The following is a 26621-nucleotide window of genomic DNA, read 5'->3' as shown; positions in this document are numbered from 1 at the left end:
TGGAAATGATCCTGCTTTTATCGGCATAAGTTATTGTAGCTCACTCGAGCCTGAAGTTCAAAGCTCGAAGTAAGTTTATTACCAACGTACACATAGGTTACCATATACAACCCCGAGAATCATTTTCCTGTGTGTGAGATACACTATTAGCTGTGAGTTGCAAGGGTAAAGTCGGTCACCCCTCTGACACTGACTGATCCAGCGTTGTTAATTGTTCCCTGCAAATCCCATGTGGGAATAAGGATGGGAAGGAGGGGATGGTTCCTCCCCACTGATGTAGCCAAAAGCTTTACAAAGACAGTCTGCAGGTTCCTGGGACTGCAGTGGGCTGCCACAGCCAATATCGGGGCGCTGGGCCGAGTAGCCTGTTCTTGTACTGTGCGTTCTGTGGCTCCAGTGTCCCACTGATTCGAGAGGAGTGCGAGATGGTAACGCAACGCCTTACAGCGCCAACGATCGGGATTCAATTCCCGATTAACTGCTCGTGAGGAGTTTGTACGTTCTCTCCGTGACCGCGTGGTTTTCCTCCGGATGCGAGTTAGCGTTAGTGAGTTGTGGGTGTGCTACGGGGGAACCGGGATCATGGTGACTGACTGTGTTGATCGTCACGCAAACGACACATATCATTGTATGTTTCGATGTGCATGCGACAAGTAAAAATAATCCAATGATGAAAGGAATCTATGGGCCGCAACTGTTCCAAGCGAAGATGGAACCTTCGGCATGGGCTGGGAGCTCCAACTCCATACGGAGGGCACGAAAAATCAGAGTAGGGGGTGGGGGCAGCACCTCACAAACTGCTGGTCCATCCTCCCCTGCCCCACCTGGAGCACAGCCTGGGTGACCCTCACCGACCTCATCGTGGATCGCGAGGGATTCTCCCTTACCTGAGCTTCATGCCTTGCACTGTCTTGGGTTTTCTGTAAGATGAAGGGAGTCCAGTTAGTAACGGGTTCCTCAACACACCCGGTGACCGGCAATGCCTCCCCGAGGGCGGTGGATCACCCCGCTTCCCAACCACATCCCCACCCAGTGAGTCTGATAATACAGCCTTTCCCCACCCAGTGCCGACAAAAAAAACATTCACTCCCTCACCCCCACCCATACACCCCCTGTCATTTCTATTCAGGATTCAAGGGTCAGTTGGTAACAGTCCCTCTGTACTGTTCCATCACTTATCCCCGGGGTCAGACACAGAGAGAATCTCTCTTCACACCATGACATCACATTCTCCCTGGGTCACACACAGGGTGTCATCACCTACTCCCGGGGGTCGAACTAAAGAGTGAAGCTCCGTCTACACTGTCCCATCACATATTCCTGGGAAAAAGATATAGGGGGGAAAAGACACAGAGGGAGAAGACACAGAGTGAAAGTTCCTCATCATTGTCTCATCACCTACTCCTGGTATCAGACACTGAGTGAGGTCCCCTCTACTACACTATCCCATCACACACTCCCAGGATTATCACAGAATGAAGTTTCCTTCACACCGTCCCGTTACGCACTCCTAGAAGACTCCTAGTTAAGATTCAGAGGGGGTTAGTGTAGCTACTCTCAGTCCGAACCCGACGGTGTCGTGAAAGGCCGCTTGTGAACGCGGCTGTGTATGTACATCTGCTGGGGCTGGGCGCCTTGCAGTGGCCAGCTGGACGTGGGCCTGTTACCTGAGGACGAAGATGGAGTTATAGAGGAAGTTCTCGAACTTCTTGCGGAAGGAGGTTTCCTCGGCCTCCTGCTCCAACTGCTCCTGTGTTTTCGGACACTGGCAGCAATGTTCGCCGCTCTCTGGCCTAGAATCATTGGAGCCGTCGTGGTCGTAGTCATCGGGGGCGCTGGCCACCACGCTGGTCGGCAGCTTCATCCCTGTGGTGAACGTGGACGATCAGCGTTCAATGCCAAGGGTCACTGGCGAGGGTCAGGGATTGCCAAAGAATGGGGAGTGATGGGGAGTTTGTTGCAAGGCTGCGAAGAAGGTAAAGGAGAGGGTGCGGAGAGAGGGTTAGGATGAGGGGGAAGAGTATGGATAGAGAGGGGAATGAGAAGGGATTGTGGTGTGGATGGAGGGAGGAGTGGTGGGTAAGGGGGTATGTGAATAGGGGTTGGAAGAGGAAGAGAGTGGGGATGTTGGGGTGGTGATGGGGAAGAGGAGGAAAAGGCAGATGGGAGTGTACGGAGGAGGAAAATGCAGAGGGGAAGGGAGTGGAGAGGCTGGGAGAGGGGGTGAAAGGGTGGATAGTGTCCGGCCGAGGCGAGGGTTATAGGTAGGAGAGGGAGGATAGTTTGGGGATGGGTGAGTGGAGGGTTGTGAGTGGGAGGTGAAGTGGAGTGAAGGGAAGGGGTGTGACGGGGTAGGAAAGAGTAGGGGTGTGCATGGAAGTTGAATGGAAGGGAGGGGTATTGCAGTGGGGGGATAGGTAGCGTGGGCGTGGACTGGAGGGGGAAGAATGGAGGGGGAGTGTAAGAGACAGAGGAGAGAAGGGTAGGGGTGTGAGAGGGAGAGGGAGTGGAGGAAGGGGATAAGGTGTGGGGGAGGATGGGAAGGGTGGAGATGGAGAGAGAAGTGAGGGATGAGGATAGGCGGACGGGGAGGGGAGGGTGGGGGTTTACCCTTGTGGCAGTAGTCATTAGTGAAGAGCTCCCCGTCCTCGGGCTGTTGCTGCCACACCACCAGGTAGTAGGTAAGGTTCCCATTTCGCTGGATCGGCGGCTTCCACTTCACGATCAGCTGTGAGGATGAATTCGACATGGAGACCACGTCCTGCGGCACGGTGGGAGCTGCCAACACACGGAGAGGCATCAGCGGCGTCCACTCATGCCGCCGATGTGGCCCCTTCACCACCCCACCCCCACACACACACACCACACTCATCCCGTCTTCACCCACACTTCCCATCCACACCAACACCACCCGCAATCCACTCCCCTGATCATCCCCACTTCACTCCTACCCACGCTCTCCCCTCCCTCTCACATCCACCACTCTCACCTGACCCAACCGTTCCATCCCTATCCACACCCGCGCCGTCCCCTCCCACACCCGCCCACACCCTCACCTGCTCTCCCACACAAACATCACCACCCTCTTCCTGCCAATCCACACACCGACCTCCTACCAAGCTATTCTTCCCCTTCTCCACCCAACCCATCCCCTCACTCACATGACTTTCACCAGCAACCTCCTCCATACGTAGGTGCACCACCATCTCCTATCCAATAATCCCCCCTTCCGCACCCTCTCCCCCATTTCCCACCAAACTACTACCTCACCTACTTCCCTTCCCTCCTACATCCACGCAATCAACCTTCATCCATTCACTCCGTCCCGACCCATCCACACTGCGAATCCTATCCGACCAACCCACCTTTCCCCCATATTTTCCCCCCATTCCTACCCAACCCCGGCACCTACCCCTACGCCCTCTCTCCCCATTCCCATTCCCATTCCCCACTGAACCACCATCATCGCCCCACCCTGCTGCCATTGGATACCTGGTGCTCTCTAAACACATTAGAAGTCTCCCGTCCCGTCTATGGGATACACCCCCACCCATTCTGGAACCTCTCGCCCCCAACTCCCCCGGCCCAGGTGTGTTACCGGCCGCCTTTGTGCGGATGTAGACCAGCTGGCTCTTGGCGCCATGGCTGTGGCTGGTCTCAGAGACGGTGAGTGTGATGGCGCGGACGAAGATGGCGTACTGAGTCCAGGGCTTCAGGTTATGTAGCATCACCTCGGGATAGTGCTCCTTGTTGAGAGGGTGGTCCACGTCCACCATGGACCAACTGTTGGGCACACAAGCGTCCTGTCCAAAGTACTCAGTCACGTTCTGGTAAGGGCTGCAAAACCGAGAGAGCAGAGGGTGGGTCCGCAGCGGGGGTACAGTGGGGCCGCAGCGGGGGTACAGAGGGTGGGTCCGCAGCGAGGGTACAGTGGGGCCGGATTGTTCACACGGAGAGGACCTTCCTTCCCCAGTGGGTCCAGAGGCTCCTTCTGTCCCACCATATCTACCTATATCTACTTCCGTGGAGCCGTGGACTTGTACTTCGGGAAGGGGAACTGGGGAGAACACGCACCAGTCCATATCAAAGGGATAGCGGAGGAAAGGGTGAGCAGCTTCAAGTTTCTGCGTGTCAACATCTGGGAGGATCTGTCCTGGGCCCAGCGTGTTGATGTAATCATGAAGAAGGCACATCCGCGGCTATACCTCATTAGGGGATTTGGTATGTCATCAAAGGCTCCGGCAAATTACTACAGCTGCTTTGTGGAGAGCATTCTGACCGCTTCTAGTACCGCCTAGTATGGAGCCTTTTCTGCACAGCATCGGAAAATGCTGCTGAGGGTTGTAGACTCAACCAGCTTTACCATGGAAACGATCCGTCTTACCATCAAGGTCATCTTCAATAGGCAGTGCCCATGAAGGCAACATCCATCATTAAGGACCCTCGCCACTCAGACATGCCCTCCTCTCATTGCTACCATCAAGGAGGTGGTGCAGAAGACCCACACTCAAAGTTTTAGCAACAGTTTCTTCCCCCCTGTAATCGGATTTCTGAATGGTTCATGAATCTAGGAACACTACCTCGCTATCCTTCTTTCACATTATTTATATATATATATTTCATATAACTTATATATATATATATGTATGTATTTATTTCTTATCTGTTTATTTATTTTCATTGCAACATTAGTACACTGCTATGCCTGCACTGCACTGCTGCCGCAAGAAGTTTCATGACTTTTGTCAATGACAGTAAATCTGATTCTAATTCATCCCTAAGTCAACACTCCACGTGAGCATATACAATTCTAATAAGCACAGAGCAGTAATCATAAATGAAAGCACAACCCAGAAAAATGAAGAAATTGTCACTACAGAAGAAAAAGTTAGCCAGTGGAAGATAATGAGCCTCCATGGAAGACATCCCCATGATCTGATGTCGACAAAGAAGCGTTGAACCACTGCTTCAGATTTGGAGATCTCTTCCTAGAATCAGAAGGGCTCCTTGTGGTGATACAGGAACAGGTAATTAACACAAAAATATCAAAAAATATTTATATAATAGAAGACAAAAATTCAAAACGATAAATGCAGAAAATGACAAGAGAAACCAGAAACTATCTAACAAATTGCAGCATCATGCAGCAGTTTAACTCATTTTGATTCCTTACAAGGGGACAATCAAGCGGCAAACGTTCACCAAAATCTTGCTTCAAAACACAAACTCATAAAAGACGCCTTACTTACTACTAATATATACGTGGTCCAGCTTTAGCGTCAGATCCTATTACGACTATTACAGATAGGACACTCCTTAATAACCGTCCGGATATAATATTACAGGATAAACAAGAAATAGCAACTTACTTAATAGGTATAACCATTCCAAACACACATAATATATAGAAATCAAAACACCAGGAATATGCTGAACTAAAAGAGGAAATTGAACAACTATAGAACGTGAACAGTGTATACATTTTCCTAATAGTAATATGTATCATCTCAAAGGCACTACACAAAGGCATTAAACAATTAGGCCTCCACCACAACTACACCACAAGTATAGTCTGAAAGCCCCCAGCAATTAAAAAATGAATGTGCTGGGCTACGGCCGTACCTCAGGTTTTACCAGTTTGAGTTGAGGGGAAAAAATTAAAAATATAATAATAATATTAATAATAACAGCAACAATAATAATATAATAAAAATTATTATTACTATTATAAACAACATCTCAGGGTTGTATATGCTTATATATATATATATATATATATATATATATATATATATAAATATAAAAATAGATTGATAGATAGATATACAGATATATATATGTATGTGTGTGTGTGTGTGTGTGTGTGTGTGTGTGTGTGTGTTTGTATATTGGTAATCCATTTACTTCGAATTTAGTACTTTTGTAATACCATTTATGTCCGGAGGGAATTCGGGATTTTGGGTCCACAGCTCTCTGGAAGTGACATCAGGTGGATAAGATGGTAAAGGCGGCGTATTAGCATTGGTCAGTGAATTAAGTATAAAAGTTGGGAAGTCGCGATTCAGCTGTGTAGAACTTTAGTCAGCGCACTTGGTTTACTGCATGTAGTTCTCATCGCCCCATTACTGGATTTGGGGAAAGTGCGGAAGATGTTTACCAGGGTGCTTCCTGAATTAGAAGGCATCAGCTACAAGAACAGGTAAGACAAAAACTTCGATTATTTTTTCTGGGGTGTTGGAGGCTGAAGGGAGATCTGATAGAAGCTCATACAGTTATGAGGGGTATAGATAGAGTAGATGGTCAAACCGCCAGACTCTTTACTCTAGGATGGAAATCTCAAAGCTAAAGATACCTTTTCCACCTATTACCCCCAGCTTCTCACTTCACTCCCGTCTCCCACCCACCTACCTTTCACCTCACTTAGCTTCACCTTTCACTTTCTATTTTGTCCTCCTTCTCCTCAGCCACCTCTTTATTCTAACTTCTTCACTCTTCCTGATAAAGGGCTTTGGCCCGAAACATCAACTCTCCATTCCCCTCCACAGATGCTGCCTGACCTGCTGAGTTCCTCCAGCATTTTGTGACTATGACTCAAAAACTAGAGGGCATAGCTTTAAACTGAGAGAGAGAGAGAGAATGTTTAAAGCAGATTTATGGGGCAGTTTTACACAAAGTGGTGGACTGCCAGAGGAGATCGTGGAAACAGATAAGACAGCAGGACGCTTAGAAGGACCCGTGAGCGGGCAGGGAGTGGAGGGATACATGATGCATGCACGTAGATGGCATTAGTCTAATTGGGCATCATGGTCAGCACAGACACACGGGCCGAAGAGCCTGTGGCGTGCTGTACTGCTTTCCGTTATACGATCAAGGCCTGCTCCTCCCCGTCCCCCCGCACTCACGCGTCCTTGTAATAGACGATGAAGCTGATGAGGTCCTGGAAGTTGTGGGGCTGGTACCGTTCCCAGGTCAGCTGGATGCGGTCGGTGTAGGTGGTGTTGGAGATGAACTTCAGCACGTGGCTCTTACCTGCGCAAAAAGACAGCCAGCTCAGCCGGGTGGACACCACACAGCTACCCGCCCCAAGAAGTGGGCGATTTACAGAGGGAGCTTCACCCTGTGTCTGACTCCAGGAGTGTGTGGTGGGGCAGTATAGAGGAGCCTTCACTCAAGTGTCAGACGGCGGAGTTGGGGGTGGTAATGGGACGGTGTACAGGAAGCTTTACCTTGTGTCTGAACCCGGGGGTGTGTGATCGGACAGTGTGGAGAGAGCTCACTCTGTGTCTGACCCCGGGCTGTGTGTGATGGGACAGTGTAGAGGAATATTCACTCTGTGTCTAAGCCCGGGGAGGGGTGATGCGATAATGTGGAGGAAGCTTCACTCTGTGTCTGACCCCTGGAATGTGTGACGGGTGGTGTGGTCATTTGAAAGCGACAGGGGAGAGTGACGAAGGAGTGCTGTGTGGGGTAAGTTGAGGAGTGGTAAGAATTGGGGGCGAAAGGTGCTACGTAGTCGGGTCGTTCCGAGGAAGGGGGAGTGAAAGGGTGGGGGTTTCCGAGACGCTCGCATTTGGCGGACTCACAGGAGACTCGGTCTCCGTTGGTGCGCGGGTTGATCTCCGCCTTGTTCTGGCGGCCCTTGGTGCCAGTCACCTCCTCCATGCGGTAGATTTCCGACAAGCAGAGCTTGGGGTTGAAGGCGAAGTAAACTCGCCCGACCGGAATGGAGAGACGGTGGTGATTCCAGTTCCACAGCTGCCGTAGGTTCTGGTTGTCCAGCACGTATAGCGTGTAGTTCCTGAGAGGGCGGGGGCACAGACCCTGTCACAGTCTCTCCCTAATCAACACCAATCCCTGCACCCATCGATTGTATCCTATCCCACCACCACCCACTCCCCGATTATCACCCCAACGCCGCCTCTTCCGCGCTCTACACCCCTACACGGCCTAACCTCCTCCCCTTGCGGTAGCACGGCCCCTTCCACAGAGTATCCACTACTTCCCACCCGTTCCCCTCCTTCCACCGACTCCCCCTCGGCCAGAATCTGTGACCTTAACAGTGGGAATAGGTCCCTAGGGTTACGCCTCTATATGCTCACCCTACATACATGCGCACACAAGGCACCTGTGTACCTCGCAGAGTATACACAGTGTTCAAACACGTACGCTCGTACGCTGCCACCTCACACTCCCTCCCTGTGATATATCACGCATGTGCACGTACACTCCCCAGCTACTCACAGACCAAACGCACACATGTATATGTGGTATATACACACACACACACACACACACACGCGCGCGCGCGCTTTCATATAGACGCAGTCAGTGAATACATATACTATGCCAACATAGCAAAACACCATTCATAAACTCTCCGTGTGAGCAAACACACATGATACGCAGACAGAACACAGAGAATGAACAAACACACGCATATCTATTACATGCACACTCTTACTATCATACATATACACTTGTCATGTACACACAGTGTGGGATTGGATATACATACACATGAAGCTAGTAAGTACACCGCATGCAGATCGTACACTCACCACCCAAATATACACATACAACGCAAACACTCCACAGTCATAAACTTTGCATACGTACGTATGCAATGCTTAGTCACACCACATACACACAAACACACTGGAGGTAGCCACACACAAAGCGTGCTCACACAGCGCACAAACGGGCCGGAATGTATAAATGCACACACGCATTTTACATATGAACAGAACACAAGACACACAAAAAAAGAATAAGTCAACCCTTTAGATTCGTGCAGTCACATAGCCGGAACGGGCCCAATTGGCCCATGCTGACCAAGAGGTCCCAATTTCCCGAATTGGACAGTAACTTTCTTAACATTTACTATCTACCTGTCTGTCCAACTGTCTTTTAAATGTTGTTATTATATTGCCTCTGACAGTTCATTCCAACCGCGCCAGCCTCCGGGGTTTAGACGCTCCAATTCTCCGGACAATGATAGCTAGCGTGGTGCCTTTAAAGATTCTGTCCGACCCCGCTAATGGGCTGCCATGTTTTAGCACCAAAACTTGGATATTTAAAGAGCACCTGAACCGAGGTTCGGTGCTCAATCGTCAACTCATTTTTTTTTTTTGGTTCAGTCTGCGACTGTGATTAGGATTTCTGTCCCGTTTAGATTCTCGTCCAGCATCTAGTTAAGAACCCTGTTCCCTTCGTAGTCTAGAACTCGGGTCTCGATTCTAGTCTCGGACACTCCAGCACTTGGGCCCTTACCATTCTCGCTAGGCCTCTCGACACAACATGCACACTACCCTAACCCTAATGGATGTATAGAAAGGTGCACTCAAATTCCTCTTTAATCATTTCCCTCTCATCGTAAATCTAGTACTTGATTCCCCAATGCTGGGGAAAAGGCTGAGCGCATTCATCTTATCTCTGCCCCTCATGGTCACCTCTTCAAGATCACTTCTCAGTGTCCTGCACTCTAAGGAATAAAGTCCCTATAACTCGGTTCCCTGAAGCCCTGGTAGTATTTTGTTGTGTTTCAAGTTTAATAACAGCGTTCCTTCAGCAGTGTGATCAAAACGCAATATAATACTCCAAGTGCCGCCTCTCCACTGTCCTGTAAAACCACACCGTGACCTCTCAAATTTTATACTCAATGCTCTGACGAATAAAGGCCAACATGCCAAAAGTATTCTTCACCACCTTGTCTGCCTATAGTATGACTCTACATTGAGGGAGATTCAAAGTCCCTCTGTTCCACAACACTCCCCGGCACGCTGCTGTTCACTCTGAAGGTCCTACCTGGAAGCTAATTTCCAAAATGCAACACCTCGCATTTATCCAAATCAAATACGAAGTGCTATTCCTTGGCCAACCGACTCAGCTGATTAAGATCCACCTGTTAATTTCTGATAACCTTTTTCATCGTCTACTATGCAATTGTATTGTGGTGTCATCTCCAAACTTACTAACCAATGTTGTTCCATTGTTCAAGAAGGATAGCACTGACAGGCCAGGGAACTACAGAGCGGTGAGTCTGACCCCAGGGATAAGATCTGCCTTGACTTGGATAGTCGAGGTCTGATCAGGATTAGTCAGCATGGTTTTGTCTGTGGAAGGTCATGTCTGACAAATCTTTTGTTTTTCGTATAGTTTACTGTCTGCTTGCACTCCCAGGTCCCTCACTCCTGTTCCCTACCATTCAGCGCACAAGTCCTACCCTGGTTTGAGTGTCACCTCACACTTATGTTGAAATCCATTTTGTACTTCTCAGCCCATCTCCATAACTCAATGCTGAACTGAATGCAGTGAACTGTGCAAATAAACAGGGCGACGAAGAAGACATTCAGTATGCTGGCCTTCACCAGTCAGGCCATCGAGTTTAGGAGTGGGGCCATTAATTTGCAGTTATACGAGTCAAAGTTAAGCTAGCCAGCAATATAAGAGAGGACGCCAAAGTTTTTTTTTCAGATAATATAAAGAGTAATGGAGAGGCGAAAGAGAATATCGGACCGCTGGAGAGGTAGTACTGAGGGACAAGGAAATGGCGGATGAACTTAAGAAGAATTTTGCGTCAGTCTTCACTATGGAAAACGACAGAATGCAAGAAATGCGAGAGCGTCGGTCCAGGAGTGTGTTCAGCTGCTATTACTAAGGAGAAGTGCTTGGGAAGCTGAAATGTCTGGACGTACATAAGTCAGCTGGATCAGAGCGAATACACCCCAGTGATCTAAAAGAGGGAGCTGAAAACATTGTGGAGGCATTAGTAATAATCTTTCAAGAATCACTAGGTTCTGGAATGGTTCCGGAGGGCTGGAAAATTGCAAGTATTATTCTACTCTTTAAGAAGAGACTGAGGCAGAAGAAAAGAAATTATAGGCCAGTTAGCCTGACTTCAGTGACTGGGAAGATGTTGGAGTCCATTATTAAGGATGATGTTTCGGGGTACTTGGAAGCACGTGATAAAGTAGGCCAACGTCAGCATGGTTTCCTTAAAGAGAAATCTTGCCTGACAAATCTGTTGGAAGTATTTGATGGACAGTAAATCAGTGGTGTTCAGAAGGTCTTTGACAAGGTACCACACATGAGGCTACTTAACAAGATCAAGAGCCCGTGGCGTTACAGGAAAGTTGCTAGCTTGGATAAAAGATTAGCTGACTGGCAGGAAGCAAAGAGTGGGAATAAAGGGGCTAGTTCTGGGTGGCTGCCGGTGATTTGCAGTGGTCGGTTCATCCTCAACTATTCAGGAACAGCTTCTTCCCCTCTGCCATCCAATTTCTAAAAGACATGGAACCCATAAATACTACCTCACTATTTAAAATTATTTCTGTATTTGCACTATTTTTCATTTAGCTATTATATATATATGTGTGTGTGTGTGTGTGTGTGTGTGTGTGTATACATACACATACTATAATCGGTTTACTAATTTATTTGTTTCTATGTTATCACGTATCACATTGTACTGCTGCCGCTAAGTTAATACATTTCACGACATATGCCAGTGATATTAAACCTGATTTTGATTCTCATTCTAATTCGGTGTTGGGACCGCTGCTTTTCACGTTAAATTTCAATGAGTTGGATGACGGAATTGATGTTTTTGTGGCAAAGTTTGAAGATACTAGGTGGAGGAGCAGGTAGTGTTGAGGAAGCAGAGAGAGTGCGGAGGTACAGTATTTAGACATACAGTATTCGGAGAATGGGCAAAGGAATGGCAGATGGAATATAGCGTGGGGCAGTGTATGGTCATGCACTTTAGTAGAAGGAGTAAAGGCGTAGCCTATTTTCTGAACGGATTTTTGAAACTTCAAAAAGCCGAGGTGCAAGGGGATTTGGGAGACCTCGGGGAGAATTCCCTAAAGGTTGATTTGCAGTTTGGGTCGGTAGTAAGGGAGGCAAGGGCAATGTTCGCATTCATTTCGAGAGGACTAGAATAGCAAGGATGTAATGCTGAGCCTTTATAAGATTCATGAGCAGTTTTGGACCCCTTATATAAAAATAGATGTACTGGCATTGGAAAGAGTCCACAGGAAGTTCACGAGAATGACTCCATGAGTAAAATGGCTGATGTTTGAGGAGTATTTGATGGCTCTGGGCCAGTACTCGCGGGAGGCTGGGAGAATGGGGGTGGGGGATTTCATTTAAACCTATGGAATATTGAAAGGCCTGGATGGAGTTGATGTAGAGAGGAGGTTTTCTACAGCGGGTCCGTCTATGAACAGATCTAATTCTGCTTCTATATCTTAAGATGAGGTCGCACTTAGAGTACTGTATAGAGTTTTGTTCACCCTGTTACAGGAAAGACCTTGTCAAGCTGGAGAGAGCGCAGAAGAGATTTTCGAGGATGCTGCTTCGATTAGAGTTATAGGGAGGGGTTCGCCACGTTAGATCGCTATTCCTCGGAGCACAGGTGAATTACAGGTGACCTTATAGAAGTTTATAAAATCATGATTTGTATGGATCAGATGGATGCTCATTGTCTTTCCTTCAGAGTTAGTGAATACAAAACGAGAGGGCACGGATAAAAGACAGAGGGGAGAGATTTAAAAGAGACTTCATTATACAGAGGTAGTGAGAATCTGGGATAAGCTTCCAGAGGAAGGGTCAGTGTGGTTACAATTGCAACATTTAAGGGGTATTTGGATAGGTATGGATAGGGTGGGGTTTGGAGGGTCTTGGGCTAAATATGGGCAACTGGGACTAGCAGGAAGACGCTGTGATCGGCATGGACCAGTTGGGTTTAAAGGCACGCACTAATACTGACACATAGCTTCATTACACATGTACTCATACGTGCAGTCGATACGCAGAGATTCACCACACTGCAGAGACGTCGGCTTGCTAACGCTCTCTCTCTCTCTTCCCCCACTGCCCCCCACCCCGACACACACACACGCCACAGCATGACATAGCCTCTGAGGGAGCAGGAAAGGAAGAGGGGTTGACCCTTGACCTCAGTATCCTCCAACCCTCTGGACGACCTACCCATCGACCATCGAATCCCCGCGGATCAGCTTGAGGTTGGCGAAGAAGGAGAGTGAGACCAGTGCGAAGGAGTGTTTGATCTTCAGGAAGCCGGTGATGGTTTCGATGAGACCCAGGCTAGCCTCCAGCTTCACTGCAAGGTCGTCTACGGGGAGGCAACATTTAGTCAGGGGGAGGCGCAGGGTTGCGGGGGAGGGGGGGTTGTCGTTCCAGCCTCATTCTCTCAGGACTTCCGTTCCCAACCCTGGGCTCACCCCGACCACATCAGTCACCGCCTCAGGAACACCCCGTGCGGACCGGAGTTATACTGCAGGACCCCGCTGTCTCCTTTCCCCACCATCCTCCACCTCACAGACAGTAGAACGCCCACCTGCTCCAGGATAGGAAGTAGGGATTCGGGACTGCGGACCCTTGGGATTCCACACTCCACTAATCGGGGGGAGTGTTAGGGGGTGGCTGTTGTTAATGACCACCGTGAGGGAGCACAATCTGCGAGGGATCTCCCCTCAACTCCTGCACTGTGAAGTAGCACACCCCAAGGGGGGAGGGGAGTCTCCCTCCACCTCCCACACCGTGAGGGAGCACTCCCCACCCCCACCACCCCCTAGGTGAGGAATCCTTGGCACTCACTGCCTCCGCGGATGTTGATGATGAGGTTGCCCTCGACGACGGTGCACTCGGATAGCTGCTGGGCGGCAGCCAGAGAGTCGATGGTCTTGGTGCCCACGTGGCAATGTTTGGGGCAGTGTCCCAGGCACTTGCTGCAACCCAAGCTGCGGAGAGAAGGGTGCGTTAGACAGACAGAAACAGACAGAGAGAGGGGAGGGGGGAGGAGAGGGGCAGAAACGAAGGTGGAGACGGAAAGGGCAGGTGGAGAGGAGGAGGTGAGAGAAAGAGAGGAGACGGGAGGGGAGAGGGAGACAGAGAGCGGGGAAGGAGGTAGTGGGGAGGGCTAGAGAAGGAGGGACGGAAGGTGAGGAAGAGAGAAAAGGAGCGTGTGGGTGAGAGGGTATGGAGTAGAAGGGAGGCTGAGATGAGGTGAAGTAAAGATGAGGGAGGTATAACACGGGTGAGGAAGAGAGAGCGGGAGGGAGGAGAGAGCAGTAACAGAGTGGGAGCGGATGTCGGATGAAGAGAGGTGAGAGAGAACATAGCAGATGAGGAAATGGAGGTTGTGGCAGGGAGGGGAAGGGAGACAGTGAAAGTGGTGAGATTAGAGAGATACGGAGAGTGAGGGTGTCCGAGAGAGATATGTAGTGTCATCGCAGAAGGGAAAGTAGCGAGAGAGGGTGATACCCTGGATCTAGAACACAGCGACAGACATGCACACGTGGTAGATTGCGCAGATGCCGAAAGCCTGGAGCAACACTCACAAACTTCGGTGGGTAGCAGCTATGGAGGGAAATAAACAGTCGGCGTTTCAAGCTGTGACCCATAGATCCTGCCAGACCTGCTTCGTTCCTGCAGCGTAGCTTGTATGTCGCAGCGAAAGGCACGGCGGTCGGATCCAGGAATATTTACCGTAAACATCACTACACTGAATATATCGAACCAAGCCCTGAAATGCTCACAGAGCGAAGTTCCCTCTGTACATGAGCAGGTAGACATGAATCTTGTGGGAGCCGGTGCCCTGCCTGGACCACCGCCGCGAGCTCGGCATGAGGACGGGCTCCGCGAACGAACGGGCACCGTTAGCAACTGGATGCTGCACGCCGGCCGGTTTCGGAAGTCGTTCTAGCGGTCTGGGTTGCTTGCGGTAGGAAGCAGAAGGTCTCCCGGAGTTGGTGGCGGGATGTGGGCCAGCCTAATATCCGTCTATGGCTTCTGCCCCCTTCATTTCCAATTCCTGATATAAGATCTCGGCCATTGATGCTGCCTGACCTGCTGAGATCCTCAAGTGTGTGCGTGTGTGTGTGTGTGTGTGTGTGTGTGTGTGTGTGCGCGACTGTGTATCTGTGTGTATATTTGTGTGCTTGTGAATTAGTGCGTGAGTATGTGTGAATACGTGTGAGAGTGAGTGCGTGTGTGCGCGCGCGTGTGCTGCTCCAGATTTCCAGCATCTTCAGGACTCCCTGTACCTCCGTTTTGCATTTGCTCGCATCCTTCCCTATTTCTCCATTGACTCTCACCCCTCGTTGCAGCCAACCCCTTCTCCACTACCGTCCTTCCCCTCCCTACCATTCCCCCCCTCCTCCTAGACTCCCGGCTCTCTCGGACCCCTCCCGACCCAGACGGGATTCAACACTTCCTACCTGCTGTTGTCGCGCGTATATCCGGAGGGGCACTCGGGCAGACATTCCCCCTGGAAGACCACGAAGGGAAGCCAGTCTTTGGAGTGCTCGGAGGTCTTGTGCAGACTGGCGCAGTACTCCTGGGTGACGCAGCGCCAGCCCGCGTGCTTGTACGTCCTGACGGGGCAGTGCGGCAGGCAGGCACCCTGGTAGTGGTAGTTCCGGCACACCAGGCACATGCGGTTGTCCCCGGGACGACGGCAGCCGCCCAGGCACTCCCTATGACAGCATTCGCCGCTTGCGGTACAGCTGCGGTCTCTGCACTTACTGGGGCACACTGTGGGAAGCAAGACAGGTTAGCCCAGACACCGGCGAGTCCAGCCTGAGAGGCTGAACATCTCCCTCCAGGAATGTTTCATATAATAGAACATAGAACATACAATCGTACATCACAGGAACAGGACACTTGGCCCACAATGTGGTGGCGAAACACTTCAATTAGTAATCAAATAGCCAACTAAACTAATCTCTCCTGCCTATACATGTCGATATCCTTGCATTTTCCTCACATTCATGTGCCTATTTAAACGTTTCTTAAAAGTCCCGAACGTTTCTGCCTTCACCGCCACCCCAGCCACCATCTCCCTTTCTACCTATGTCATAATACAGGACGAAAACAGACCATTCGGCCCAACTAGTCCTACTGACGAAGATGAACATCTAAGCTAGTCCCGTTCGCCCGCGTTTCGCCCCATATCCCCCTGAACCTTACCAGGCCAGGTCTATATCCTACTGTTAGATACACCTAGCAGAGTGAAACGTTCGGCCTAGCTGTAGTATCACGGACGGTCACATGGCAAGGACACAGGCACTTTGGTCCCGAACATTAGTTTACAGGAATCTCATTTTATTCTGCCCCACATTCCCATTGACTCCGCCCCCCACCCAGATTCTTCACGTCACCCACACTCGAGGTTACGGGGAGAAGGCACGATAATAAATGCCACGATCGAATAGCGGAGCGTACTCGATGGGCCGAATGACCTAATTCTGCACCTATACCTTACGGTCTTATCTACAGCGAAACATACTGAGAAATGCGTCGTTTTACGTCAACGGCCAACGCAGTTCGAGGATAATCCACGTGTGGGATCGGTCGTTGGGATCTGGGAGGGAACGGGAACAACTGGGTCAAACACGGGAGTCATACAGACAAACAGACAACGCTGGAGGTCGGGATCAAACCCGCAGCGCCATTGATCCTGTCTTTTTTTAAATGATTCACTGCCATTGGTAGCCGCCCCTATTTCCCCCTCGAAACAGATAGGAGTTGGAAGAGCTAGTAAGTTGGGAATATTGTCCAGAGAATGGGAATCGCCCCTCTCATCTTATCGTAACTTGTACGATTGTCAACCTTCCCATCAGTGGTGTGAAAGCACAGCAGTTACCGCCCACAGCCGTAGGTTCCCATCTTCCCATCCCAGCCACTCGCCGGCGCATCTCCTCTGCCATCTCCAACACCCCCCTCCCCCCACAAACACACACACATCCTGCAAAGCAGTCACCACCTCTATGCAGAACGTGGCACACGGCTCCAGTTACAGCCCAAAGTGCGGTGTGTGCATCTCCCTGTATCCTGAGCTCCGCTCAATCGAGGCGCATCCTACCCTCCCCATAACGCCGGAAAATCCATGACCCGTCCCCACAATAACCTGTCATTCCCGGAATCACTCTAGTGAACCTCTGGACCCTCTCAGATGCCAGCACATATTTTCTTAGATAAGGGGCCCAAAACTGCCACAGTACTTCAAGTGAATTCTGACCCAGGCCTTATAAAGCCTCACCATTACATCCTTGTTTCAGTATTCTAGTCCCCTGAAAATTAATGTTAACATTGCATTTGCCTTCCTGACTACCAAATGAACCTGCGAGTTTACCTTTAGATATTCCTATACGAGGACTCCCAAGACCCTTTGCGCCTCTGATTTCTGAATTTGCTCCCCATTTAGAAAATAGATTACGCCTATAAATGTTAGGTAATGCAATGGATGTGAGGTGATGCATTTTGGAAGGACAAACCAGAAGGCTGAGCACAGGGTTAATGGTCGGTTACTTAAGAGTGTGGATGAACAGAGGGACCTTGGGGTTCAAATCCATACATCCCTCTGGTCGCTGCACAGGTTAATAGGATAGTTAAGAAGGCCTATGGGATGCTAGGCTTCATTAATGGGGGATTGAGTTCAAGAGTAGAGAGGTCATGTTGCAACTCTATAAATCTCTGGTGAGACCACACGTAGAGTATTGTGTTCAGTTCTGGTCACCTCATTATAGGAAGGATGTGGAAACTATGGAGAGGGTGCAGAGGAGATTTACCAGGATGGATTGGAAAACAAGTCTTATGAGGCAAGGTTAGCAGAGCTGGGACTTTTCTCTTTGGAGCATAGAAGGATGAGAGGGGACTTGATAGACGTCTACAAGATTATGAGAGGCATAGATAGGGTGGATAGCCAGTACCTGTTTCCCGGGGCACGAATGGCAAACACCAGAGGGCATATGTACAAAGGGAGGGAAGTTTAGGGGAGACATCGGGGTAAGTTTTTTACACAGAGGGTTGTAGGTGCCTGGAATGACTTGTCAGGGATGGTGGTGGAGGCTAAAACATTAGGTGTATTTAAGAGCCTCTTGGACAGGCACATGGATGAAAGAAAAATAGAGGGTTACGGGGTAGTGTAGGTTTAGTACGTTTTTTTAAAGGAATATATGGGTCGGCACAACATCGAGGGCGAAGGGCCTGTACTGTGCTGTAGTATTCTAGTGTCAAGTATCTAGTGACTTTATTCCTCTACCAAAGTGCAAGAGTATACACTTTCCTATGCTGTATTCCGTCTGAAACTTCTATGCATCCTGATCTAAGTGTTTCGGCAACTCCCCGCTTCCTCAACATTGCCTGCCGCTCCACCTATCTTTGTATTGGTCTGAGCTTTTCCCTGTATTGTAATACTATTCTTCGCTGTTTTCATTTTAATGCTCAATGTACTCTAGGTAGTATATAGTCAAAAGTTCTTCATTGTACGGAATATAGAACAGCACAGTGCAAGAGCAAGTCCTCCGGAACACGATGCCAGTACCAACAATGATGCCAAATTAAACCTACCCTATATATATGCACACGGTTCATATCCACACATTCATGCCTGCCTATGTGTCTATCTAACTGCTTCTTAAACGCCTCTACATCCCTCTTCCACCATCACCCCAGGCAGCGTATTTCGAGAACCCACCACTCACCGTGTAAAACTACTTGTTCCATACAACCAGGGAAAAAACTGTGACTATCTGCCCTGTCTGTGTGTCTCGTGATTTTATATACTTCAATCAGGTTCTATCTTCGATGCTCCAGAGAAAATAATTTAAATTTTTGTCTAATCTATCCTTGTAAATCATCCACTCTAATTCAGATAACGTTCTGGTAAACTTCTGGGCCCGTAACCCAGGGGTCGATGGATCAAATCTATCTCTGCTACAACTTCACGTGCTACGTGCAGAGACCGGGGTTCTCTCCCGTCACTGTCTTGTAAGCAGTCTGCACGTTCACTGGTGACAGCGTGAGTTTCCTTCACGTGCTCCGGTTTCCTCCCACATTTCAAATATGGACAAGTTAGTAAGTTGTGGGCATGTTATATTGGCGTCGAAAACGTGGCGACATTTGTGGGCTGCCCCCAGCTCACCCTCGGACGATGTTGGCCGTTGTCGCAAACGTGGCCCAGAAATTATTTTAATACATAGGACATAGAACATAGAACGGTACAGCACAGGAACAGGCCCTTCAGTTCACAATGTTGTGTCAAACTAGTTAAATTAAATGACCAACTAAACTAGTCATTTCTGCCTACACAAAGTCAATATTCTTTCATTTCCCTCACATTCAATGCCAATCTAAACGTCTCTTAAAGATCCTAAATGTATCTGCCCCTACCGCCACCATAACCGGCATATCCAAGGCACCCACCACTCTCTGGGCCCTGTCCCTCCACCCTCTTCTTTTTCTCCTCTTGTTAAGATAGACAGGACGCCACTGTCCCGAAGCCGTTAGCGCGACATTGTTACAACTCGCGGCTTCAGAGTTCAATTCCGGCGACGTTTTGCAGAAGTAACAGGGGATCATATAGCTACGGGGACAGACAGGCGATTCTGTGGACGCGAAAAAGAAACACGGGTGGTATTTTGCCTCCCAGGTGCCAGAGTCTGCGATGTTTCTGAACGCGTCCACAATTTCCTGAAAGGACGGGGAGTGGTGAGCAGCCAGAAGTTGTGGTACATATTGGTACCAACGACATAGGTAGAAAAGGGAGGCTGTCCTGAAAACAGAATACAGGAAGGTGAAAGCAGGACCTCAAGGGTAGTAATCCGGGATTGCTGCCTGTGACATGCGACAGTGAGGATAGGAACAGAATGAGGTGACAGATAAATGCGTGACTGAACAGTTGGAGCGGGGGAGGGCAGGGATTCGTATTTCTGGATAATTGGTCCTTCTTCTGAGGCAGGTGTGACCCGTACAAAATGGACGGATTGCATTTGAATCCGGAGGGGGGGGGGCAATATTCTTGCAGGCAGGTTTGCCAGAGCTGTTAGGAGTGGTTTAAACTAATGTAGCTGGGGGTGGAAACCAGTATGATAGAGCAGAGGATGAACCAGCAGGTTCACAAAGTAGATGTTGGTGTAGTATAAATGTAAGGAACGACAAGTCAATGATTGGGTACAAATGCAAACAGAGCAAACAAATTGCACCACAGAGGCAAAATTCAAAAGGTTGAAGAATACAGTACTGAAGGTATTGCATTTAAATGCACGTAGCATTCACAATAAGTTGGATAAACTCGTGACACAATTAGACATTGATTGATATGACTGTGGGCATCACTGAGTCGTGGCTGAAAGAAGCTCATAGTTGGGAGCTTAATATCAAATTATATATTTTGCATCGAAAGGACAGGCAGGAAGGCATAGGCGGTGGTGTGGCTCTGTTGGTAAGAGATGGAATTGGTGTGGCTCTGTTGGTAAGAGATGGAATTACATCTTTAGAAAGAGGTTGCATAGGATCAGGATCAGAATCTTTGTGGGTGGAGTTAAGAAATAGCAAGGGTAAAAAAAACACATTATAGGAATCATATATAGACCTCCAAATAGTAGCCAAGATGTGGGGTTAAGATTGAAAAAGGAGCTGGAAAGGGCATGTAATAAGGGTAATGTTACATTTGTAATGGGGGAATTTCAATATGCAAGGGGTTGGGAAAATTAGGTTGGTGTCGGATCGCAAGAGAGGGACTTTGTTGAATGTCTACGAGCTGGCATTTTAGAGCAACTTGTGCTTGAGCCTACTGGGGAAAAACTATCTTAGACTGGTTTGCGTAAAATCCAGATTTTATTCGGGAGCTTAAGGTAAAGGAACACTGAGGAGATAGTGATCATAATATGAATGAATTCATCCTGCATTTTCAGAGGGAGAAACATAACTCACACGTATCAGTATCGCAGTGGAATACTGTAAAGGGAATTACAGAGGCATGAGAGAGGACATCACTCAGGTGGGTTGGAGAGGTTACTGGCGGGGATAACGGCAGAGCAGAGGGGGCTGAAGTTTCTGGGAATAGTTCACAAGGGCACATAAGGTAGAAAAAAGTGGATAATTGAAATTGGATAAGAAGTTGGATGAATGGGAAGGTTTTAAAATCCAACAAAAGGCAAATGTACTGATGGCATTCATTTCGAGCGGAATATTATATAAAAATAAGGAGATAATGTTGAGGCTTTATCAGACACTAGCCAGGCCGCACTTAGAGTATTGTCAAGAGTTTTGGTTCCGATATCTCAGAAAGAATGTGTTATCATTGAAGAGAGTCCAGAGGAGGTTCACGAGGATGATTACGGAAATGAAAGGGTTAACAGTTGAGGAGCGTTTGGTAGCTTTGGGCTTGTGCTCACTTGGAATTTAGAAGAATGCAGGGGATCTGACTGAAACCTACCTAACGTTGAAAGGATTAGATAGGGTGGATGTGACGAGGATGTTTCCTGTGGTGGGGGTGTCCAGTTTCTGTGGAATGCTCTGTCACAGGCAGCTGTGGAGGATAATGCTATGGGCATAGTTAAAGCGAAAATTGATAGTTTCCTGATTAGTCAGGGCATCAACTGTTATGGCAAGAAGGCGGGTGTATTGGGTTGAGTGAAATCCATGATCAGCAATGATAAAATGACAGACCGGACTCGATGGGCTGAATAGTCTACTTCTGCTCCTGTCGTAGGATGGACTCTTTGTACGTTTTCCCTGTGGAATGCGTGGGTTTTTCCCGGGCGCTCCAGTTTCCTCCCACATTCCAAAGACGTCCTGTGGGTCGGGTTAATTGGTCAGTGTAGATTTTCCCCTGATAAGGTTAGGATTAATCGGGGATATGGCGATGGTGGGGCAGCATGGCTCGAAGGGCCGGAAGGGCCTACTCCGCGCTGTATCGCTAAAATAAATAAATAAATAAATAAATAAATAGATAAATAAATAAATAAATAAATGATGATTACTATCATTTTTCGTCGATATATACAGTGAAATGCGTCCTTGGCGTCAACGACCATCAGGGTACATGTGACAAATAAAACTAATCTTTAACTGTTTTAAACACCCCAGTGAACCTCTCTCGGACCGTGTTCAAGCCTTCCTGTAATGCATCGACCAGCTCTGCCCACATGGATGGAAACTGCCTACCTGGGTGTCCGCGGCGATAGCAAACGGACACTAATACCTTTCTGGCAGTGGGTGGACGTCCAGCAGCGGTAATCCGTCTGGCTTTTGAAGCTGGTCTGCGCGCAGGGGTTGCCGCCGTCCATGGCTCCCGGACACACGTCGCCACACTCTTCCACCTGCTTGTTGCCGAAGACGAAGCTGGTCTCGCCGGAGTTGAGGATGAGCGACCAGTCGATGGTGGAGAGGTGGCAGAGTTCCTGGTTCTTCTCGATGCGCACGTCACCCCGCAGCACGTTGGTCAGGCCGAACAGGCCGATCTCCCGCAGGTGCGGCATCTCGAAGATCACCATGGCGTAGTTGAAAAAGAGATTGGTGCCCTTAATAACGGCCAAGTTGGGGAAGAGCTCCCGGAGGCTCTCGAGGCCGTAGACGCGGAAGATGAGCAGGTAGTCGGTGATCATGGTCAGGCGGGGGAAGGAGAAGCCCCGGAAGTCCTCGGCCTTGGTGTTGAATAGCAGGAGAATCTCGAGATCCCCCTCGATCACGGTGCAGTTTTCCAGCTTCTGCAGCTGACTGACTTCGTGACGGACATCCACGCTGCCGCAGACTGCACCGGGAAGAGAGAGAAGGTGGACCGTTACCGGGGCTCGGTGGACTGAAAGAGGGAGAGGGAGAGGGGCTGGGTTAGGGAGTAGAGTGTGGAGAGTGGGAGGGGACCGTTGACTGATTCAGGGGAAGGGGAAGGAAGAAGGACAAGGTGGACGGAGAGGGACCGGGGGAAGGGAGTGGAATATGTAGGCTGGAAGGGGCTCTTATCCGGGCTCAGAGGAGAGAGAGCAATTGGAGGTGGGGGGGCAGGAACTAAATAGTAGAAGGGTACAATTACCAGATTCCGGAGGTTGGAGAAAAAGGGACTGGGAGATGAGGGAACAGGAGGTAAGGGGAGAAAGGAGGGTTGGAAGGAGAGAGGGGGGAGTGAAGGGGTTGAGTACCGGAGTTCCGGAGGCTGGAGAGAAGGGTGGGGAAGAGGGGATGAAGGGTGTGGAGAGGGGGAGGAGAAAATAGTGAGTTGGTGTGGGAGGGAATGAGAGATGAGGCACGAGGGATAGAGGGAAGGAGAGTGGAAAAGTGGAGGGCAGTTTGGGGAGAGGGGGAGATGTCCGTTACCCGGGCTTTGGAGATTGGGGGTGGGAGAATGCGAGAGGGTGGTCGATTAAGGGAAGCGATCAAAGGGTGAAGCGAAAAGGAGACAAAAATATCAAGAGGAGGAAATAAAAAGAATGGAGGGAAAGGGATGAATGGAGGTCGCGAGGAGCCTGTTACTGGAGCTTCGGACGCGGGGTAGTGGGGGAGATGGGAGGGGGAGAGGAGAGTGAGGGAAGGGGATATGAGGTGAAACGAATGTGTGAAGGGAAGATTAGATAGGAAGGGAAAGAGAAGATAGGGAGCCGTGAATGGGGAGTGGGAGATGAGGGACAGAAGAGAGAAGTGGAAAGGGGAAGGGGCAGAGGGAGAAGGAAAGGAATGGGAAACAGTGAGGACAGTTTCCTGGGATTTCGCAGTCTGGGGCGGAGGGGGGTGGAGGAGAGGGAGCAGAAAGTAAGGAGAGTAAGGGGAAAGGGAGGACGGGAAGGGGGAAGAGGGAGCAAGGACATCAAGTAAGGATTGCAAAGAGAGAAATGGTTAAAGATAGAGAGAAGGGCAAGTTGAAGGTGAGAGCGCAATTTCAAGAGTTGGATAGGGAAGGAAGAAGAAGGATAGAAGGAGATAATGAAGGAGAATAGAGCTGGGGAAGATAAAGGAGAGGCAGAGAAAGGGCGAATTTAGGAGAATCAGAGTAGAGAGGGAAGGAGAAGAGGATGAGAGGGAAAGAGGGGAGAAGGAGAGAGAGAAGAGAAAGACTTTCCCATCACTGAACCTCTGGTCCTGATTAGGGTCACCCGCCAGTGAAGAACCCTCCCCCTCGAAAAGTGAGAAACCCAACAGTTATATCTGCGAACAGCAAGATTTTATCGTCAGCCACGACGTTGGCTGTGGGCTCGGTCCCAGGCTCTCTGGGGGCTGGGCATCACTCACAGCCTCCCGCCAGCGGGGCCCCGAGTTAACCTCGAGTCGGGCGCTGGCACCTTGCACAGCTTTCATCACATGCAGCTCACACAGTAATGGACATAGTCATACAGCACGAAAAGAGGCTCTTCGGCCCATCTCATCCATGCAGATTCCCAATTGGGCCCATTTTCCGCGTTTGGCCCATGGCCCCTTAAACCTTTCCTATCCACGCACCTGTCCGAGTGAGTTTTCAGCGTCGTCATCACGCCCACCTCTACAATTACCCCAATACTTGTCCAAAAGTGTTTAAAAAGGCCTTATCGCACCTGCATCTACCTCCCTTCCCGGCAGCTCGTTCCATATTCCCACCACCTTGGGTTAAATAGCTGTCCTCACATATTCAGTGCCCCCTGGCACAAATGAATGTGCGGCTGGTTTCTGGACCACTCTGTGCTGCTCCTGATGTGGAACCGACACACTCCTGCAACCTAGTACGGAGGGGTGGGGTGGGGGGGAGGTGAGAGAGGGTGTTCGAGCTCAGGCTGAGCCCGCAAATGCTGAGTATTAGGCTTGAACTAACCGCTGGCCCGCAGGCGTTTGAACATTTAAGAATACAGTGGGTAGTGATCAATTTCAACCTAATTAATGGGGGAAAAGCGATCAATTTCACACCAGCCGATCAGAAGAATGGTCGATTTCATCTCTAAGTGGGGAGCGGTGACCAGTTTAATGTCGATTTACAGTCACTTTCTCACCTAATCAATAAATCCGGTATTCATGATTAAACTCGCCGCTAATTATGACAAAATCAGTGACTAGTTCCGCCGCTAATCGACCAGCAGTTCACGATCATTTTCAGCGCTCAAAGGTTCAATGATCAATATTCCCCTAATCCATTTGGTGATGTTGGCGACAAACCAGTAAACGAGGTGACACACGGATGGAATAAGGATTACACAAAGCAGACAGGTCTCCACAGCTACACTGAGGGACAAGGAGCAGCAAAATACGTCAGAGCTAAGTAAACATGTTTTGAAACAGACTTTCATTGCCAAAATATTTTCCTTCTCGGTAAAGGTTTATTCAAGGAGAGTGAGTGAGCCACATGTTTATCCTGTCCGGACTTCCCATTGTTCTGTGCCTCGTGTAAGTGTTGTGGGTGATAGAATCACAACGGGCCAACTCTCTTGAGTCACTGTGATAACTCCCACCAGCAGAGAGGCGTTCATCAAACAATCCTTGTAACCTGCTCGGTCACTGCGAGATGGCAACCAGTTTCAGCCCAATGGATCAGGAATCAAAGATCTATCCTCCATCGACAGGTAACGATCCAGACTCCTCCCCCACCAACTGATTAGAAATTGGTGATTATTTTCACCCCTAATCAATAGGACAGTAGCGATCGATTTCATCCCTAATCAATGAAGTAGTGATCCATTTCACCCCTTGTTAATGGGAACGTAGTGATCAATTTTGCCTTTAATCAATGAGGTTCTGCTTAATTTCACTCCCCTCTCATCAATGGGAAAGCAGTGATAAATATTACTCCTAATTAATGCGAACTCATCAACCTCACCCTGATCAATCGGAAAGCAATGATCAATTTTACCTTCAATCAATGATCAATTTCACTTGACCGATTTCATCCCTAATTAAGTGAGAGGTGGTGATCAGTTCACTGTCAATTAGTATCAGTTTCCTATCCAATCAACAAATCCTGAATTAGTGATCAAATTCATTCCGAATCGTGTCGGAGTCAAAGATTAATTCCACCCCTAATCGGTCAGCAGTTACTTGATCAGTTTCAGCGCTACTTGATTTGAGGTCAATGATCAATATCATCCTAAATCATTGGGAGTTAGGGATTAACGGCGCCTTCAATCGATCAGCAGACAGTTATCAATAACTGGGACGCACGGGTGAATTCCAGCCCTCGTCTGGGAGTTACGAGTTGGGTTAGCGCCCCTTAAGAATTATCTCTCTGTCTGAGGCGTCTCTTCTTAAACCTGCCCCAGCACTCCCGGGGGTGGGGGTGGGGGTGGGGACACGACCCGTCTTGCGTACATAGAACCCTCCGCGACCCGTACACACCCCTCCGTGTCAGGCTAAGGTCTTGGGCTGCCATAGTACACCCCACGTTACCCACTCTGGTTCCCTCACCCCACCCCGAGCGAGAACAGGGAAAGTGCCGGGACCTACTCTCTGCCGAGCTGGGACTGGCCAAGATGGTAGTATAGATCATTATCCAGAGCGGTGTTCCGTCCACTCTTAGCACCATAGTACACGGACTGGTCCAGCGGCGCACTTAATTCACCCAGGCCTGCGAGCCCGCCCGTTTCTGACGGACGATGCGAGACCTTTCCTCTGTCTTTGGGGTTTTCCCGGCTCCTCGCTGCTGTTTCCTCAATTCCTGGGGGTTAATCCCGCGACCCTGCCCCTCAATCCCACTCCAGTTCCGGCCGACCTCGTCATTTTTCCAGGGATGGGCGGGAATCATGAAACACTTCCCCCACATACACACACACCTGTGGGCACCGACAGAGAACTTGGACCCTGAGACACGCAGACCCGCCCAGGTCGGCTCCCATTGGTCCGACCTTCGAGCCACAGGTCTGGGG

General features: G+C 49.4%; 1 protein-coding gene across 1 annotated transcript in view; it reads right to left on the bottom strand.

The window, feature by feature from the left end:
• Positions 1–26247, bottom strand: part of LOC134337113 (insulin receptor-related protein-like) — a 41790-nt gene extending 15543 nt beyond the window's left edge. Inside the window, exons 1-10 of the mRNA XM_063031969.1 lie at positions 26203–26247; positions 22013–22561; positions 15243–15558; positions 13621–13763; positions 12991–13135; positions 7584–7798; positions 6903–7029; positions 3599–3837; positions 2611–2778; positions 1668–1866 (exon numbers count right to left, since the gene is read on the bottom strand). Of these exons, the coding sequence (XP_062888039.1) occupies positions 1668–1866; positions 2611–2778; positions 3599–3837; positions 6903–7029; positions 7584–7798; positions 12991–13135; positions 13621–13763; positions 15243–15558; positions 22013–22561; positions 26203–26245 (2144 nt within the window). The 5' untranslated portion in view covers positions 26246–26247. The remainder of the gene's footprint in view (positions 1–1667; positions 1867–2610; positions 2779–3598; positions 3838–6902; positions 7030–7583; positions 7799–12990; positions 13136–13620; positions 13764–15242; positions 15559–22012; positions 22562–26202) is intronic.
• Between the last annotated feature and the right edge of the window lie 374 nt (positions 26248–26621).

This window comes from Mobula hypostoma, chromosome 2 (assembly GCF_963921235.1).
Source record: "Mobula hypostoma chromosome 2, sMobHyp1.1, whole genome shotgun sequence".
In the NCBI taxonomy this organism is placed as follows: Eukaryota; Metazoa; Chordata; class Chondrichthyes; order Myliobatiformes; family Myliobatidae; genus Mobula; species Mobula hypostoma.
This window is presented reverse-complemented; position numbering and strand designations above follow the sequence as displayed.